Source organism: Ascaphus truei, chromosome 15 (assembly GCF_040206685.1).
Source record: "Ascaphus truei isolate aAscTru1 chromosome 15, aAscTru1.hap1, whole genome shotgun sequence".
Lineage (NCBI taxonomy): Eukaryota > Metazoa > Chordata > Amphibia > Anura > Ascaphidae > Ascaphus > Ascaphus truei.
In genome coordinates, this window is record NC_134497.1 from 19,756,662 (window position 1) to 19,775,168 (window position 18,507).

The following is an 18,507-nucleotide window of genomic DNA, read 5'->3' on the forward strand; positions in this document are numbered from 1 at the left end:
AGGGGTGAGGAGGGGGCAGGGCTGTGGGTATTAGGGACAGGCGGGGCACTAGAGACTGGGGTAGGGCATTGATAGCAGAGGTAGGGGTTTAAGGACAGGGATATGGGGGTGGGGTAGAGATTGAGTTGGGGTATAGGAGACTGGGGCAGTGAAGACTGGGATGGGGGGGGGTAGAGATTGAGCTGGGGTATTAGGGACTGGGATGGGCAGGAGGAGAACTGGGGTATTAAGGACTGGGGCAGTAGAGACTGGGATGTGGCAATAGTAGAGCTGCGGTATCCACAGCTGCATTCAATCTGAACCCCTTCTGTGTACATCTGCGTCACCCCAAGGGCGGACAGCCTTTGGAGCAGCCAAAGGGTGTGAGCCGTTTGCTGCAGTTCACTGATGTTTGGTGATGTTAAATCTTCTCTAATTCAATCTGAAACCCACCAGCCCTTTTATCCCCTGCACCCAATTTTCCAACTCTCTGTCCGTGAAGTGTCTGAGAATTGACTGTATAACCCTGTTCTTTTAATGTAACTCTGTGCCCAGGACATACTTGAAAACAAGAGGTAACTTCCTGGTAACACATTTTATAAATAAATATTAGTGACTGGGGCAATAGGAGGCAAGCTCGGGTATAGGAGACTGGGGCAGTAGAGATTGGTGTGGGGCAAGAAGAGGAGAGATGGGGTATTGGAGACTGGGGCAGTAGAGATTGGGATGGGGTGGATAATGGGGCTTGACTGGAGTATTAAGGGATGAGGTGATAGGGGTTGTGATGGGGGTATTAGTGACTTGTCTGGGGCATTAAGGACAGACCAGCCATTACACCCCATCTCCATATCATCCAGCATGGGGAAGCTCTCATAAGGGAAGCAGGGAGAATTTGAAGGGTGTTTTATTTTCCAAATGGGGTGCAGGGATTATTTATCAGGGAGAACGTAGAAAACTGATGGATAAACAGACATACATATATAGTATGTGTTCACTCAAATATTAAAGATAATGGCAGGGGCTGAAACTCAATGGTGAAATCCCATAGAAATTAATCGAAAATAGTAGTGGGGGCTAGTATTTATACAGCCAAAGCTTCGGGAAAATCTGCACTTTTCCAATGGCATCACTGCTCCCTTATTTATCTTATACAGGGGCATGGTCCATATCCTAAAGCAACACAATATTTTTAAGGGAGACCAGGCTGTTAAATGTATTTTTTTGCCTGCTTTCTCCCTGATAGAAGTTCCCTCATTCCCATGCATTTCAGCGCAACGCGAGATCTCCCTTATTTCCCACCCAGATATCTCCGGTGGGAATATTTGTGAACCTAAACATGAAACTTCTGCACTAAAAAATGATGGCAGCTGAATGAATGAAAGAGGGAGGGGTCATTGGGGTCTCAGAATGGGGATAAATAATTAATTGTAGACAAGTTCCCATAAAAGTCTGAGGACAAATAATTTATTGTAGAGGGGGATCCCATGAAAAGTCTATGGGTAGTATCAGAGAGGGTTGTCGATTCATTGCAGATGTGGATATAAAAATATCTAATTTTTCCAATGAAGATATTCACGCCCAGCCTGCTATTTCAAGACCATTCCTCCCACCCTTCCCACTGCCTGCACAGGAATCTGCAGAGAGATTATTTGACTGTAAGGGGACCCTCTGACCTGTGTCTGTCTCTTGCAGTGGTGGAAGGACTGTCCCTTCTAGACCTCGGAGTCTCCCCTTACTCAGGAGATGTCTTTCATGAAGTAAGTAACCCCTTCTTTGCCGGCGAGATCTTGTTTTTCCTTACACGGTACCAAAACATTGTTCTAAATGATGTGTTGGCGTTGCGAGACCAAACACAGCACCTGTTTACTGGAAATACAGCGCAAGGTCCTTTTAATCAAAGCCGAAATCAACATTTTAACTGAAATGAGGTTGGGGTTGTTTTTGTGGGAAAAAGGGCAGGCCTCCGGAACAGCAGTAAGGTATCCACTTCGGAGGGAGTACATGGACTTGTCTGTCAAGTTGTGTACAGTAAAGCCTTTCTGACCGGTATTGGATCAATCGTTTATGCCATACCTTGCTGCTGCTCCGGAGGCCTGCTCTTCTTTTTTCCCTCAACCTACTGAGATCCCGGAAGCGCGGTGCCGAAGGCGTGTGGGAGGTACCTCACTGTTGCTTGCAGCCGCCAGGGACCGGCACAACAGTTTAGCCACTTGATACAGCACTACGGGAGTGGGGTGACCGGCGACGGAGGTAAGAATGATATCTTCCATACCTCTGGGTCCCCCTCTAGCGGCACTCCACACTATCTCCTTCGTGTGGTCAGACTGTTACACCATCACCCCAGAGCGCAGGACAGCACTACAACTACTGTGGGGTTTTTGTACTCAAATGGGGGGGGTGTGGGGGGGGGGGGGGTTGTCTTTGGAGGGCAGGGGCTGTTAATTGGCTTCAGAGAGCACCCCAGTTCTGGTCAATCATGGGGTGCTGTAATAAGACTTCAAGACTGGACTTTTCTAGTGTTGTATGGGGAGAGATCTCACATCGCTGTGTTCGTACCTAACAAAAACATTTATTTTTATATTACTACTGTATTATTATTTTAAACAATTTATCAATGTGAGCAACTGCCGTTGAAATATTTAACCGTTACATTGCTGGCTCATCTGGCAACCCCCCCCCCCCCAAACGGTTAAGGTTTTGGTTAAACGCACAGGCTTCTGGAATCAATTACAACCTCTGACGCTTACAGCTCCCCCTATTCAGCACGTTGTGATTGTGACGCTGGCTTCCCTGCGCTGCAGAAGATTGCAGCCCCATTCCAAACTCTTCCGCCAGATTAAATCAGGGTGTGGGTGATCTTGGGTGCAGAATCAGAATTTCTGAGAATAACGTCTGCCCTGCTGCTCCCTCTTTAGATGGTTCTATAGGGTCTGTCCTATATAGGACTAAAATCAACAAACGACCATGGCGCGTTTAAAGCTGCAGTTCCTCCTTGACAATGTATTTTTGGAATGATCCCCTCGCACCCCTGTGCAATACGGGGTCTGTTTTTAACTTTCTCTTTTTTAAGTGTGTATTTTATTAAGACAAAGTGAGGATAGGAAAAGGAGTCCCTGCCCTGCAGAGCTTACAATCCAAGTGTGAAGTAGGGAGAACTTACAGAGACAGTAGGAGGGCGGGTAAGTGCGTTTGCAGGGGGCCACGGTCAGTATATGAGGTGTATAGTATCAGTCACGGAGCTGCCCATACGCAGCGTTACAGAGGGGTGCTTTTAGATAGGTCCTAAATCTGTAGAGAGAGGGGGCCACTCAGATAATGAGGGGTAAGGACGTTCCTGGGGTGTGGGGCAGTGAGTGAGAGGGTTTAGGCGGGAGAGGGATTTAAATACAAAAGGGGGAGACTGAAGACATTCTTGAGCACAATGCAAAACAGATCCTAGAAATCAGGGCTAGCCATCTGCGGTCCTCAAGGGCCACCAACAGGTCAGGTTTTGAGGATATCCGTGCTTCAGCACAGATGGCGAAGAGCCACCTGTGTTGAAGCGGGGATTGATTAAGCCACCTGTGCTGAAGCAGGAATATCCTCAACCTGACCTGTTGATGGCCCTTTAGGACTGGAGTTGGCCAACCCTGCTTTCTAGCTTATCTGGAATCCTGCTCTGTGCTGCCTGGGGAAGTTTAGCACCAGAGGAATCTCCATGTGGACACTTTACTGCAGGCTTCGGGCCTTGGCGAGGGGAAAATGAAATAATACCAACGCGTTTGGTTCTCTGTTGTTGGGGGCAGTGCACGGTTTCCGCAGGGAAGCTGTGCCTTTCCTATGTCATTACTAAGGGACCTGCTTTTTTTCAGTAACCCGGATCAATAACAATATATATAGATATTTAAGTGCATTTGTCTGTCCTCTTATCCCTCAGACCCCCCTGACGTTATACCTGTTCCACTTCCTGGTAGAGTACGCTGAGATCGTGTTCATGGTAAGATTATAACCTGTTGAATGGGGCGCTTACCCCTTCACTCGTAAAATAAACGGGGCGTGTGAACAGTTATTTCTCTGTATATTTTGTAAACCTTCAAACACCAACAACATCGTCATCTTAATGCCGTAAGTCAGCGATTCCCAACACGGGGCGCATGAGGCGTCTACGAGGGGCTCACCACCAAATAATCGGTACTGGGGGTTCCCAGGCAGTATAGCGGGGTCCTGAGCCCGTGTGAGGGCTGCGCACTTAGTGAGACCCCAAACTGCACCTTAGCGTGGGGGGGAGGGGGTATTGCTGTCACTTACAGCAGAAGCTTCCCACAATGCTTTGCATCTGCAGCAGCAAGGCATTGTGGGGCGTGACTTTGGAAGCTCCCGCAGTGAGTGACAGCGATACCCCCCATGCTGCCTGCACACACTGAGGGGCAGTTTGGGGAGATTATTAAGCGTGTGTTCCCCCCACGAGCTCGGGACACCACACTGCCAGGGATCGCTCACACAGTCTGTTAGCGACAGTCTGAGGGGTCGCTGATAAGATTTACTCATTAGGGTACGGGGGCTGATATTTTCTGGCAAGGGAAGCGAAGGTTGGGAAACCGCGCTATATAAGCCGTAATGTCCAATGTTTCGGTGCAACATGCACCTATATCCCCTTTATGTTGCTATACTGGCCGGGATTGATGAGTCCTTGGCTCTGTGGCTGCTTGCTGGAATTGTGTTGTGATTTTGCTAGATTTTGCAAATCCCAACTAACAATCAATATATCTCATTAAGTTATTTATGTAACCGTTGGTTCAATATTTTATTTAATGTAAAATGAATTAAAAATACAGATGAGGTTTGGGAGGCTCTGTACATGTGAAGAAGAGACCTGTGAGGTTGGGAAATCTCTGTACATGTGAAGAAGAGACCTGTGAGGTTGGGAAATCTCTGCATATGTGAAGAAGAGACCTGCGAGGTTTGGAAAGCTTTGTACACCACCTCCAGTTAATCTCTCCTGCTAAACCCAGCTATAGAAATACATTTTGAAGGACACCATGTCTGTGTACCATGCATTTCCATTACCGGATTTTGGAGTAAATTGTTTTAATGTCCTGCCTTTTCCCCAGATAACCGACGCGCTGACCGCAGTGGCGCTTTACCTCGCAGTTCAGGAGTTTAACAAAGTAACGGTAAGCGCAAGATTATATCTCAAACTATACGTCACCCGAGTCACGGTTGGTAGAATACACAGCACAGCGTCAATACTTTTTTAAGAGTGTATTAGAACCATAGACACGCCGACGTTTCTGTCCCCAAGCAGACCTTCCTCGGGCTATCTTGGTGTTTTATTGATGGAGGGCTTGCTTAATGGAGCACCCCCTCCCCCCCTTGTGGCTAGATTGGAAGCAGGGGGTCACTGTAGCTGAACAGTGTTAATTTCAGCTCCGGGGACCCCCTGCTCCGCGAGATAGTTAGGGGCGCCAGTAGCATCCCTGCAGGTTTAAATGTCCCGGTCACGCCGGCCAATAGCAGATGACGTCCCGGCTTCCTATTGCCCGTGTCACGTGAGCGCTTTAAATCCACCATTTCGATAGCCCCACACAGCTGCCAGACCCCCCCACCACACCCCCCCCCCCCTGCATCTCGGGAAGCAGGGGATCCCCGGGGTCATAATTACTGTGTTGTCCCCCTATGTCACACCTATTTAAAAAAAAAGGTTTCCTTTGAAATATTCTTGTTGTAAAGAAGGGCTGACGAATAGGGGGGGAGGGGGGGGGCGCAGACTCTTGGGAATGCTGGGAAGTGGAGGCGGGTTTTATTCATCGCGTATCAAAATGTAATGTAATGTAATGGAAGTCTTTATTTATATAGCGCCATTAATGCACATAGCGCTTCCCAGTAGTAATACACGTGGTAATAATATAAATAACAAATAATATAAATAACAGGTCATGGGAATAAGCGCTTCTGAAATAAAAGTAACATTAAGGAAGAGGAGTCCCTGCTCCGAAGAGCTTACAATCAAATCAAAAAGTAAGCTTGCCGTTGGCACCGAAGCGTCTCGGATCGGCAGGCCTGTGTGGCCAGGGAGCCCCTCAATCCCATTCATTTAAACCGAGCTGATCTGGTGACCGAAGCTAGAAACTCCTGTGCTCCAGTTAGCAGCGTTAAAGCGGCCGGCCCCCATTGATCTCTTCTTGCCGCTTCCAAGTCTGTTTTTTTATTTTTAAAATCGGACGCTCCGTTCAGGAGATAAAAGCGTTTTTGGGTAAGCAACATGAAGTGTCTGGGAGGTTAAAAGGGGGCGCTCCCCGGAGCCCAGAGGAGTGTACAGGTTAGAGTGGCAACCCCAAACTAGAGATTCAGAACCTCCGGATTTGTAACGCTCACATAAAGGGGGTCGGGAGATTGCTGCATTAAAGGGGGTGAATCTGTGTGTGTTGTCCCCTCTCGCAGTTTAAAAAGCAGAAGCTGCTTCTCGAGCTGAAGAAATATTCTCCAGAGTCTCACGATCTTCTGCGGAGCCCGACAGGAATGTACTATGTACCCCTGAAAGTGGCCATCTTGTAAGTATCTGTGTGGGGTCCTGCATATTCTGTTCACAGGTGGCATCTGAACTGCCCACCACATGTCATTAAAGGGTCACTCCCTCCTAGGGCCATAGTGTACATGTTTAGGGGGTCAGTCTCTCCTAGGGTCACAGTGTACTAATGGCAGTGACATGGTTAAGGGGTCAGTCCCTCCTAGGGCCACAGTGTACTAATGGCAGTGACATGGTTAAGGGGTCAGTCCCTCCTAGGGCCACAGTGTACTTATTGGCAGTGACATGGTTAAGGGGTCAGTCCCTCCTAGGGCCACAGTGTACTAAAGGCAGTGACATGGTTAAGGGGGTCAGTCCCTCCTAGGGCCACAGTGTGCTAATGGCAGTGACATGGTTAAGGGGTCAGTCCCTTCTAGGGCCACAGTGTACTAATGGCAGTGACATGGTTAAGGAGTCAGTCCCTTCTAGGGCCACAGTGTACTAATGGCAGTGACATGGTTAAGGGGTCAGTCCCTCCTAGGGCCACAGTGTACTAATGGCAGTAACATGGTTAAGGGGTCAGTCCCTCCTAGGGCCACAGTGTACTAATGGCAGTGACATGGTTACGGGGTCAGTCCCTCCTAGGGACACGGTGTACTAATGGCAGTGACATGGTTAAGGGGACAGTCCCTCCTAGGGCCACAGTGTACTAATGGCAGTGACATGGTTAAGGGGTCAGTCCCTCCTAGGGCCACAGTGTACTAATGGCAGTGACATGGTTAAGGGGTCAGTCCCTCCTAGGGTCACAGTGTACTAATGGCAGTGACATGGTTAAGGGGTCAGTCCCTCCTAGGGCCACAGTGTACTAATGGCAGTGACATGGTTAAGGGGTCAGTCCCTCCTAGGGCCACAGTGTACTAATGGCAGTGACATGGTTAAGGGGTCAGTCCCTCCTAGGGCCACAGTGTACTAATGGCAGTGACATGGTTAAGGGGTCAGTCCCTCCTAGGGTAACAGTGTACTAAAGGCAGTGACATGGTTAAGGGGTCAGTCCCTCCTAGGGCCACAGTGTACTAATGGCAGTGACATGGTTAAGGGGTCAGTCCCTTCTCCCCTCCTCTTCCCCAAAATGTTGTATTTTTTTTTTTACCGGCTCCTCAGAGTTGCACCTTTTAGGATGTGTGCTCCTTCTCTTTCCAGCTACCTGTTGAACCCTTACACCATCATGTCCTGCGTGGCTAAGTCAACCTGCGCCATAAATAACGCCGTCATCGCTTTCTTCATCCTGTCCACCATCAAAGGTACGTGCGCCCCACGCCCAGGCGGGTGTGCGGGGCGTGGCGTGGTATGTGGCTGGAATTAAACCCACATCCGTGGCGTTAACTCAGTCATTGGCCAACTCCAGTCCTCAGGGTCCATCAACAGGTCAGGTTTTCCGGGTATCCCTGCTTCAGCACAGGTGGCTCAATCCGTGCTGAAGCAGGGATGGCCTGAAACCCTGACCTGTTGGTGGCCCTTGAGGACCGGAGTTGGCCGCTCCGGCCATAACTACTGCTCTTCAAGCATCAGTCCACTGAAAACCTGTCCGGGGGGGACACAAAATGGCCGCACGCTCAGGGCTCGCTCCGGAGCACCAAAAGAAAAGGACAGCATCATCAGACGGTGGTTTGGCGACTACCTATTCATCACCAGGCGGCCATATTTGTTATAACCGACACAAGACGTCGGTGTTAAAAGGTGTCCCCCTAACACGACCAGAGTGAATATTTGGCCTTGTACGGGGTTTCTCTGGCTCCGCCCCCTTTGGTGTGATGTCACTACGCTCTGTTCACCCCGGTTCTTCTCCCCCCTGCAGGTAGCCCGCTGCTCAGCGCCATGTTCCTGGCGTTAGCCACCTACCAGTCTCTATACCCACTTACCCTGTTCACACCCGCTCTGCTTTACCTGCTACAGGTACGTGCTTAAAGGGACAGTCAGGTGACTGTGACATGTTTAAGGGGCCAGTTCCTCCTAGGGCCACAGTGTAATAATGGCAGTGACATGGTTAAGGGGTCAGCCCCTCCTAGGGCCACAGTGTACTAATGGCAGTGACATGGTTAAGGGGTCAGTCCCTCCTAGGGCCACAGTGTACTAATGGCAGTGACAGGGTTAAGGGGCCAGTCCCTCCTAGGGCCACAGTGTACTAATGGCAGTGACATGGTTAAGGGGTCAGTCCCTCCTAGGGCCACAGTGTACTAATGGCAGTGACATGATTAGGGGGTCAGTCCCTCCTAGGACCACAGTGTACTAATGGCAGTGACATGGTCAAGGGGTCAGTCCCTCCTAGGGCCACAGTGTACTAATGGCAGTGACATGGTTAAGGGGTCAGTCCCTCCTAGGGCCACAGTGTACTAATGGCAGTGACATGGTTAAGGGGCCACACCCTCCTAGGGCCACAGTGTACTAATGGCAGTGACATGGTTAAGGGGCCAGTCCCTCCTAGGGCCACAGTGTACTAATGGCAGTGACATGGTCAAGGGGTCAGTCCCTCCTAGGGCCACAGTGTACTAATGGCAGTGACATGGTTAAGGGGTCAGTCCCTCCTAGGGCCACAGTGTACTAATGGCAGTGACATGGTTAAGGGGTCAGTCCCTCCTAGGGCCACAGTGTACTAATGGCAGTGACATGATTAGGGGGTCAGTCCCTCCTAGGACCACAGTGTACTAATGGCAGTGACATGGTCAAGGGGTCAGTCCCTCCTAGGGCCACAGTGTACTAATGGCAGTGACATGGTTAAGGGGCCAGTCCCTCCTAGGGCCACAGTGTACTAATGGCAGTGACATGGTTAAGGGGCCAGTCCCTCCTAGGGCCACAGTGTACTAATGGCAGTGACATGGTTAAGGGGCCAGTCCCTCCTAGGGCCACAGTGTACTAATGGCAGCGACGTGGTTAAGGGGTCAGTCCCCCCCCCCAGGGGTCCCTTTTTGTTTTTCTCCCATATTCAGATGCCCTGAAGATATACAGTATGTAATTCATTTCCAATCTTTGCTATTAACACAGTTAGGTCTGCATAGTGAATGAGACCTGCATCCTTGCAGGGGAGATTGTTACCCGGGGCCTGCTCCCCGCTGCTGATTACCTGTGCGTTGCTCCGCAGAGAGAGTTCATCGCGGTGAAGTTGACCGGCTCGGGGTTCTGGCGCTTCACCTGTCAGTATACCTGCCTGTACCTGGGCAGCCTGCTGGTCCTGATCTGCCACTCCTTCTTCCTGCTCAGCTCCTGGGACTTCCTGCAGTCTGTATATGGCTTCATGTGAGTGAGCGTGGCCCCTCCCGTGGCTCATCAGCCGAGACCAGCAATCCCCGGTGGGGGGGTCTCGGGAGCGGGGACCCCATTCATTTCGGCTCTGGGGACCCCCTGCTTCTAGGGGTACAGACTTCCCGTAGGGGGTGCTGGTAGGAGCTCTGGCTAGGGTTAAAGCTCCCGCGTCACGTGGGCCGACGGTAAGCGGCGCCTGATGACATCACGGCAGGACGCGGCGCATTGAAAGTCCGCCGTTTCGTGAACCATGCTAGCCGAGTGGGTTCCGGTACCCCCTAAGGAGGTCCGTATCTCCGGGAACAGGGGGTCCCGGAGCTGAAACGAATGGGGTTCAGCTCAACTAAACCACCCCCCCTCCCCCCACACCCCCAAGTGACGGGCGTCACGGCTCCCTCAGTGTGCCGCCATATTCAGCGTCCTGCGTGTCTCTGCCGTCCGGCTGTCACCTCCGGTGAGGTCACTCCCGGCTCTGCCGGCGACGGGGACTGTTGGGTGACAGCAGGAGGGGGGGCGTTTGCAGAGCGGGATCTTAAAATGGCGGTCTCATGTCAGAGGGAGTTTCTCGAGCAGAGATGTCGATTGAGTCACCTGTGCTGAAGCAGGGGATGCCCTGAAACCCTGACCTTGGAGTCCCGTGAGGATGGGAGTTGTCCACCCCTGCTCTAGCACGTATGTAGCGTACGTTTGCCGCGCCCCCTGACCCTGCGCCCCGCTTTTCTTTTCCCCGCTGCAGACTGTCCGTCCCGGACCTGACCCCAAACATCGGACTCTTCTGGTACTTCTTCGCCGAGATGTTTGAACACTTCAGCCTGTTCTTCGTCTGCGTCTTCCAGATCAACGTGTTTTTCTACGCCGTGCCGCTGGCCATCAAGCTAAAGTAATTGGACGCCCCGGGGGTTTGGGACCTCGCACTCGGGGCTTGTCATAACCGCGTCACCCGCGTCTGCGTCAGGGCGGGACCCCTGCCACTGTTAGGGGGGGGACACCCGAGGCAGTCGCACATCGGCTTGGAGAATGCTAATTTTATGGCGGGGCAGCAGGCCTGGCTGGGGTCTTCCCGTCTTACCTTTTTATAGATGAAGAAAGAAGTGGAGTGCTCGCCGTAAAGCTCGCGGTGCCTCTCCACCAAAGTGCCTCTTATAGTGCCCCCCTCCTGCGTGGGAGAACATACTGTAGATTACTGACAAATACCAAGTCAATAGTGCGGATCTAATATAACGCCTCCCAAACAGCCACCTGTACTTAGCTAAGCAGTCCCTCTGATGGAGGTTTAAGAGGGGCTAACAATACCTCTTAGGTGTTTTGTACTATGAACTTCTCCATTGATGTGTGTATGTGCATTAGTTTTATTCCCCGCTATGTTTTATTGTTTCAGTTTAACATTTTTTATATGTGTGCTATATTAAAATGTTGTTTTGATATAGTACACATATACCATACACTTATTAGGGGGTTAGAGTATCTATTACTCTCTAGTACCATATACCATAACCGGTCTAGCTCTTTAAAAAGGTTTTATACCCGCGTGGGAGGGTGCACAATAAGGGGTACTGTGGTGGGGAGGCACCGCAAGCTTTGCGGCGAGCACGCCACTTCTTCATTTGACTCCAATTACCCCAGTGCCCCCCTACATATGGTAATAGGTAGGGCGGGGGGTGCTTATATTGCTGTTCAACTTACCTTTATAGATCTGTCATGCGCGTGTCGGTATGTGCGCGCGTGTCGGTATGTGCGCGCGTGTCGGTATGTGCGCGCGTGTCGGTATGTGCGCGCGTGTCGGTATGTGCGCGCGCGTCGGTATGTGCGCGCGCGTCGGTATGTGCGCGCGCGGCGGGTGTCGGTATACGTGCGCGTGTCGGTATACGTGGCGTGTCGGGTGTCGGTATACGTGCGCGTGTCGGTATACGTGGCGTGTCGGGTGTCGGTATACGTGAGCGCGTCGGTATACATGCGCGCGTCGGTTGTCGGTATACGTGCGTGTGTCGGTATACGTGCGCGTGTCGGGTGTCGGTATACGTGGTGTGTCGGGTGTCGGTATACGTGCGCGCGTCGGTATACGTGCGCACGTCGGTATATGTGCGCTCTCTCCGCGCGCTCGTAACCTGACTCCTGTGTCTCCCCGCAGAGAGCACCCCATGTTCCTGATGTTCATCCAGCTCGCTATTATCTCCATCTTTAAGTCCTACCCCACCGTGGGGGACGTGGCGCTTTATATGGCTTTCCTGCCCATGTGGAGCCATCTCTCCAGGTGTAAGTCATCCTTTCTCTCCAGCGTCTCTCCATGTCTGTCTCCTGGCACTCCCTGCGCACTACACACCGGGGCGGTAACGCTGTCTCCTGGCACTCCCTGCGCTCTACACATCGGGGCGGTAACGCTGTCTCCTGGCACTCCCTGCGCTCTACACACCGGGGCGGTAACGCTGTCTCCTGGCACCCCCTGCGCACTACACACCGGGGCGGTAACGCTGTCTCCTGGCACTCCCTGCGCACTACACACCGGGGCGGTAACGCTGTCTCCTGGCACTCCCTGCGCTCTACACACCGGGGCGGTAACGCTGTCTCCTGGCACTCCCTGCGCTCTACACATCGGGGCGGTAACGCTGTCTCCTGGCACTCCCTGCGCTCTACACACCGGGGCGGTAACGCTGTCTCCTGGCACCCCCTGCGCACTACACACCGGGGCGGTAACGCTGTCTCCTGGCACTCCCTGCGCTCTACACACCGGGGCGGTAACGCTGTCTCCTGGCACTCCCTGCGCTCTACACACCGGGGCGGTAACGCTGTCTCCTGGCACTCCCTGCGCTCTACACACCGGGGCGGTAACGCTGTCTCCTGGCACTCCCTGCGCTCTACACACCGTGGCGGTAAAGCTGTCTCCTGGCACTCCCTGCGCTCTACACATCGGGGCGGTAACGCTGTCTCCTGGCACTCCCTGCGCTCTACACACCGGGGCGGTAACGCTGTCTCCTGGCACTCCCTGCGCTCTACACACCGGGGCGGTAACGCTGTCTCCTGGCGCCCCCTGCGCACTACACACCGGGGCGGTAACGCTGTCTCCTGGCACTCCCTGCGCTCTACACACCGGGGCGGTAACGCTGTCTCCTGGCACTCCCTGCGCTCTACACACCGGGGCGGTAACGCTGTCTCCTGGCACTCCCTGCGCTCTACACACCGAGGCGGTAACGCTGTCTCCTGGCGCCCCCTGCGCACTACACACCGGGGCGGTAACGCTGTCTCCTGGTGCCCCCTGCGCTCTACACACCGGGGCGGTAACGCTGTCTCCTGGCGCCCCCTGCGCACTACACACCGGGGCGGTAACTCTGTCTCCTGGCGCCCCCTCACTACACACCGGGGCGGTAACGCTGTCTCCTGGCGTCCCCTGCGCTCTACACACCGGGGCGGTAACACTGTCTCCTGGCGCCCCCTGCGCTCTACACACCGGGGCGGTAACGCTGTCTCCTGGCGCCCCCTGCGCTCTACACACCGGGGCGGTAACGTTGTCTCCTGGCGCCCCCTGCGCTCTACACACCGGGGCGGTAACGCTGTCTCCTGGCACTCCCTGCGCTCTACACACCGGGGCGGTAACACTGTCTCCTGGCGCCCCCTGCGCTCTACACACCGGGGCGGTAACGCTGTCTTCTGGCGCCCCCTGCGCTCTACACACCGGGGCGGTAACGTTGTCTCCTGGCGCCCCCTGCGCTCTACACACCGGGGCGGTAACGCTGTCTCCTGGCGCTCCCTGCACTCTACACACCGGGGCGGTAACGCTGTCTCCTGGCGCCCCCTCACTACACACCGGGGCGGTAACGCTGTCTCCTGGCGCCCCCTGCACTCTACACACCGGGGCGGTAACGCTGTCTCCTGGCGCCCCCTCACTACACACCGGGGCGGTAACGCTGTCTCCTGGCGCCCCCTCCGCACTACATACTGCGCATGCATCGGCTGCAGCCATATTAATCTGTACACACGTGTGTGTCCCCCACAGTCCTGCGGAACGTATTATCTGTACACACGTGTGTCCCCCGCAGTCCTGCGGAATGTATTAATCTGTACACGCGTGTGTCCCCCCCTCAGTCCTGCGGAACGTATTAATCTGTACACGCGTGTGTGTGTCCCCTCAGTCCTGCGGAACGTATTAATCTGTACACGCGTGTCCCCCCCGCAGTCCTGCGGAACGTATTAATCTGTACACGCGTGTCCCCCCCGCAGTCCTGCGGAACGTATTAATCTGTACACGCGTGTCCCCCCCGCAGTCCTGCGGAACGTATTAATCTGTACACGCGTGTGTCCCCCGCAGTCCTGCGGAACGTATTAATCTGTACACGCGTGTCCCCCCCGCAGTCCTGCGGAACGTATTAATCTGTACACGCGTGTGCCCCCCGCAGTCCTGCGGAACGTATTAATCTGTACACGCGTGTCCCCCCCGCAGTCCTGCGGAACGTATTAATCTGTACACGCGTGTGCCCCCCGCAGTCCTGCGGAACGTATTAATCTGTACACGCGTGTGTCGTCCCCCCGCAGTCCTGCGGAACGTATTAATCTATACACGCGTGTCCCCCCCGCAGTCCTGCGGAACGTGTTCATCGTCTCCTGCATGCTGGTCGTCTGCTCGCTCCTGTTCCCGGTCCTGTGGCATCTCTGGATCTATGCGGGCAGCGCCAACTCCAACTTCTATTACGCCATCACGCTCTCGTTCAACGTGGGACAGGTCAGTGACCCCGCGCCCCTGATCAGTGGGCGCGCTTCCGTGGCAGAAAGCGCCTTGACGGTTTATAAAAAAATTATATATATTTCTAACCAGATACTAAAGCTGCTGCTTCCCATTGCATACGTTTCATGGGGGGTAGCACTAAAGATGGCCGCCTCCCTGGCATTTCTATTCTAGTGCAGGGGGGCTCGGCTCCAGTCCTCAAGCCCCTCCCCCAACAGTTCAGGTGTTCAAGATATCCCAGCTTCAGCACAGGTGGTTCAAGATATCCCAGCTTCAGCACAGGTGGTTCAATCAGTCACCTGTGCGGAAGTAGGGACTGAATGAGCCACCTGTGCTGAAGCAGGGGCTGATTGAGCCACCTGTGCTAAAGCAGGGACGCATTGAGCCACCTGTGCTGAAGCAGGGATATCCTGCAAATTTGACCTGTTGGGGGGGGCTTGAGGACTGAAGTTGAGCAATGTATACACTAGGATCCTGGCGTATACCTTTATTAAAAGTGCAATCCCTCTTGGTACCAAACCGAGCCCATAGCAGGGACTGGTTTAAGGGGTCCGGTGTGGGTTATTGACGCCCCCAATCTGACACCGATCAGTATTTTGATCTCCTTATTGAAAGGTCGTTTGTAACACGGGGGGGGTGGGGGGGGAGAGGAGACTTGGGAGGGGGTGTTATTCCCTCTTTGTGACATCACTGCGGTGAGCGGGAGTTTGCGCAGGCGAAGCCCCCCTCTCTCTCCTCCATTATCGCCTCTTAACAGGGACAGGGTGGCCGAGTAAACACTTGGTCGCCAAGCGCCCCCTCCATTCAGGGACCACAATAACACTTCCTAAACTTCCAAAGTAGCCCAATCTTTGCGTTATCTGGTTACATTTGTTTGAAGGCGGGTGTCGCCTTGAAGGGTTTCTTCTTTTCGTGGCGTAGGGGAGGAATATGTAACGCACCTTTCAATCTCACATGAGACCTTCGGGGCCCCCGAGCGGAATAGTTGTGTTGGAGCTAACGCTTCCACCTCCCAACGCATCTTCGTCGGGACCTCTGACTCCGCTGACGCCCTCTCCTCCTCCCCCCCCCCCCCCCCCCCCGCAGATCCTGCTGGTGTCCGATTACTTCTACGCCTTCCTGCGCAGAGAGTACCACCTTCACCACGGCCTGTACCTAACCAAGAAAGACGGGACGGAAGCCGCCCTCGTACTGAAGTAACGCCCCCCTGTGGTGGGGTCACCAGGAAGTGCGAGTGAGACACGGGGCGTGACGGTGGCGAAGGTTCCTCCTCCCACGCGGAGGAGAGACACTGGGTTCCGTCCCAAGCCGGAACCCATGGGGGGGTGGGGGGAGACCATCCTATATGGAGATTATAGGACTGTGTATTACCACGTTTTGGGGTTATGGGAGAAAGGCGGGGGGGTGCTTTATTTTTAAAGGGTGTAGCAGCATGTCGTGTCCGCGATCCCCTTCTAACAAAATACGTGCTGCGGTATACACCACTGCTGAGCGGTGTGATGTTGCTGAGAACTTACTGTATGATTATTTGGAGGGGTGGGGGCAGGCACTGTGGCTGAACGCAGCAGCCCTGGCAAGGGTGCCAACGCTAACTTTGCTGTAACCTTTTTACTTCTGCAGGGGTGGGGGAGAGTGTTTGTAAAGTTTTGCAGGGCCGCTTGGCAGTAAAGGAGTAGCAGCAGCATTGGGAGGTGTAGATACTCGGTGACACTGTACGGTGCAGCATGGTCATTTTAAAAGAGAATGGGGAGAAGGGGCTGAAGAACGAGAATGTAAGTGTGCGCTAGTGACTGATACAGTATAAACACACACACTTCATTATGAGGGTGAGCGAGGTGGGTTTTTGTATACACACAATTACAAGGTTATATTTTGGTGTTTGTACCAATGCACAGAGTATAATATAAAGGAACATTGTGTATACTATATACTATAGACCTGTTGCTGTGCCAGTGTACACGGTATCAATACATTGTGTGTGTCTATCAGATCACACACTCCATTACACAGTGATCTGTATATACACACACTGTCCACGTCCACTGCATCCCTGTGCCACGTCCCAGCAGTGCTATGTGCTGCTGTACCCTAACACGCCATGATTGGTGGCACTCTCCTCCAGTAACTCGGTGGTACGTCGCAGGGACCTGGCGACCCGAGGGTTAAAGATATACGGTATTCTTTTTGCACTGGTGAACGGAGGGTCTGCAGCTTTGTACCGAAACCCTCCTGTATCTGCAGATCATTCCCCCTTTGTAACGCCTATTTATTTCTATGGGGAGGAAGGGACTGAATAAAACCGTTCTGAGGACTCAGCGAGTCGGGGTTTGTGGTAAAGGCGTGTGGGGTGTCTGTGGGTGGAGTGTCTGTGGGTTGGGTGGGGTGTCTGTGGGTTGGGTGGGGTGTCTGTGGGTTGGGTGGGGTGTCTGTGTTGGGTTGGGTGGGGTGTCTGTGTTGGGTTGGGTGGGGTGTCTGTGGGTGGGGTAGGGTGGGGTGTCTGTGGGTGGGGTGGGGTGTCTAAATGGTACAATAACTGTACCGAGTGGTTTTGACCGTTCCATATAATACAGTGTGTAACGTCGCCTTATCCTGCCCCCAGACGGATACCTGTTGCTTGGGTGGGGGTCCGAGTCCTCTGTGTCTGGGTGGTACGCTACACGTGGCGTGAGGTCCGGCAACGGGAGACATCCTACAATGATGTTTGTAATATAACCTTTTTTATAGAGCCAGTATGGATCAACCTTAGGCACCTTGTGACCATTAGGAAAGGATCAGTACTTTCATATTGTATCACATCAACTTAACATTCCCCATACAGGCTGTGCACGTTCGGTCTTGGCACACGTTGGCACCAATGACAAAGTTAGAGAAAGATGGAGGGTCCTAAAAAATGATTTCAGGGATCTAGGCCAAAAGCTTAAGGCAAGGACCTCCAAGGTAGTATTTTCTGAAATACTATCAGTGCCATGCGCTACCGCAGGGAGACAGTCAGAGATCGGGGAGGTTAATGCATGGCTAAGAAAGTGGTGTAGGAAGGAGGGGTTTGGGTTTTTAGAGTACTTGGACTCCTTTTCTGAGAGGTGCCATCTATATTCTAGGGACGGATTGCACCTCAATGAAGAGGGATCTTCTGTGCTGGGGGGAGAATGCTAAAAGGGTTGGAGGAGATTTTAAACTAGGATGGAGGGGGGAGGGGAATGAAACAGATACTGAACTAAATGGAATAGATGAGGATACAAGGTGGTATGGAGGTAGAATGGGGGCAAGAGCAAGTTTGACAAGCAGTGAGACACCCATAGTAAATAGAGATAATACTAGAAAACTTCTAAAGACTAAACCAAGTTGGCGCAGAAAGGAAGGAGCAGATAAGATAATATTAAAGGCTGAAAAAAACCTGAAATGCATGCTTGCTAATGCAAGAAGCCTGACAGATAAAATGGGGGAGCTTGAATTAATAGCTGCAAGGGAGCAGTATGATATCATAGGCATTACTGAAACATGGTGGGGTGAAACCCATGACTGGACAGTTCATTTAGAGGGTTATTCTCTTTTTCGGAAGGATCGAACAAATAGAAGAGATGGAGGAGTATGTTTATATGTTAAACCGGATCTAAAACCTATTATAAGGGAAGATGTTTATGAAGGGAATGATGAAAATGTAGAGACTTTGTGGATAGAAATTAGCAGTGGAGGTAAAAGTATAAAGAAAATGTTTGTGGGAATATGCTATAAACCACCAAATATCTGTGAGATTGAGGAAGCTAAAATACATTTGCAAATGGAGAAGGCATCAAAACTGGTTTATGTTTGCATAATGGGGGATTTTAATTATCCAGACATAGACTGGGGCAATGAGATTAGCATTACAACAAAAGGAAACAGGTTTTTGGGGGTGCTTAAAGACAATTATATGACCCAAATTATTGAGGAACCAACCAGGAGAGGGGCAATACTGGATTTGGTCATATCAAACAATGTAGAAGTAATAACACATATTCAAGTCCTGGAACATTTGGGTAACAGTGATCATAAC

The 18,507-nt window shown here is 52.5% G+C and overlaps 1 protein-coding gene across 2 annotated transcripts in view; it reads left to right on the plus strand.

Moving 5' to 3' along the window:
* Positions 1 to 16,785, plus strand: part of PIGU (phosphatidylinositol glycan anchor biosynthesis class U) — a 16,944-nt gene extending 159 nt beyond the window's left edge. Inside the window, exons 1-12 of one of the 2 annotated variants that reach the window (XM_075571900.1) lie at positions 1 to 4; positions 1,672 to 1,736; positions 3,896 to 3,955; positions 5,070 to 5,132; positions 6,400 to 6,509; positions 7,664 to 7,764; positions 8,319 to 8,416; positions 9,600 to 9,754; positions 10,497 to 10,640; positions 11,889 to 12,013; positions 14,329 to 14,471; positions 15,561 to 16,785. The exon at positions 1 to 4 is cut by the window's left edge and continues 158 nt beyond it. In XM_075571900.1, coding sequence (XP_075428015.1) covers positions 1 to 4; positions 1,672 to 1,736; positions 3,896 to 3,955; positions 5,070 to 5,132; positions 6,400 to 6,509; positions 7,664 to 7,764; positions 8,319 to 8,416; positions 9,600 to 9,754; positions 10,497 to 10,640; positions 11,889 to 12,013; positions 14,329 to 14,471; positions 15,561 to 15,674 — 1,182 coding nt within the window. In that variant the 3' untranslated portion in view covers positions 15,675 to 16,785. Of the gene's footprint in view, positions 5 to 1,671; positions 1,737 to 3,895; positions 3,956 to 5,069; positions 5,133 to 6,399; positions 6,510 to 7,663; positions 7,765 to 8,318; positions 8,417 to 9,599; positions 9,755 to 10,496; positions 10,641 to 11,888; positions 12,014 to 13,748; positions 13,871 to 14,328; positions 14,472 to 15,560 lie in introns of those variants that run through there. The other variant, XM_075571901.1, reaches the window with a different exon arrangement.
* The last annotated feature ends 1,722 nt before the right edge of the window (positions 16,786 to 18,507 follow it).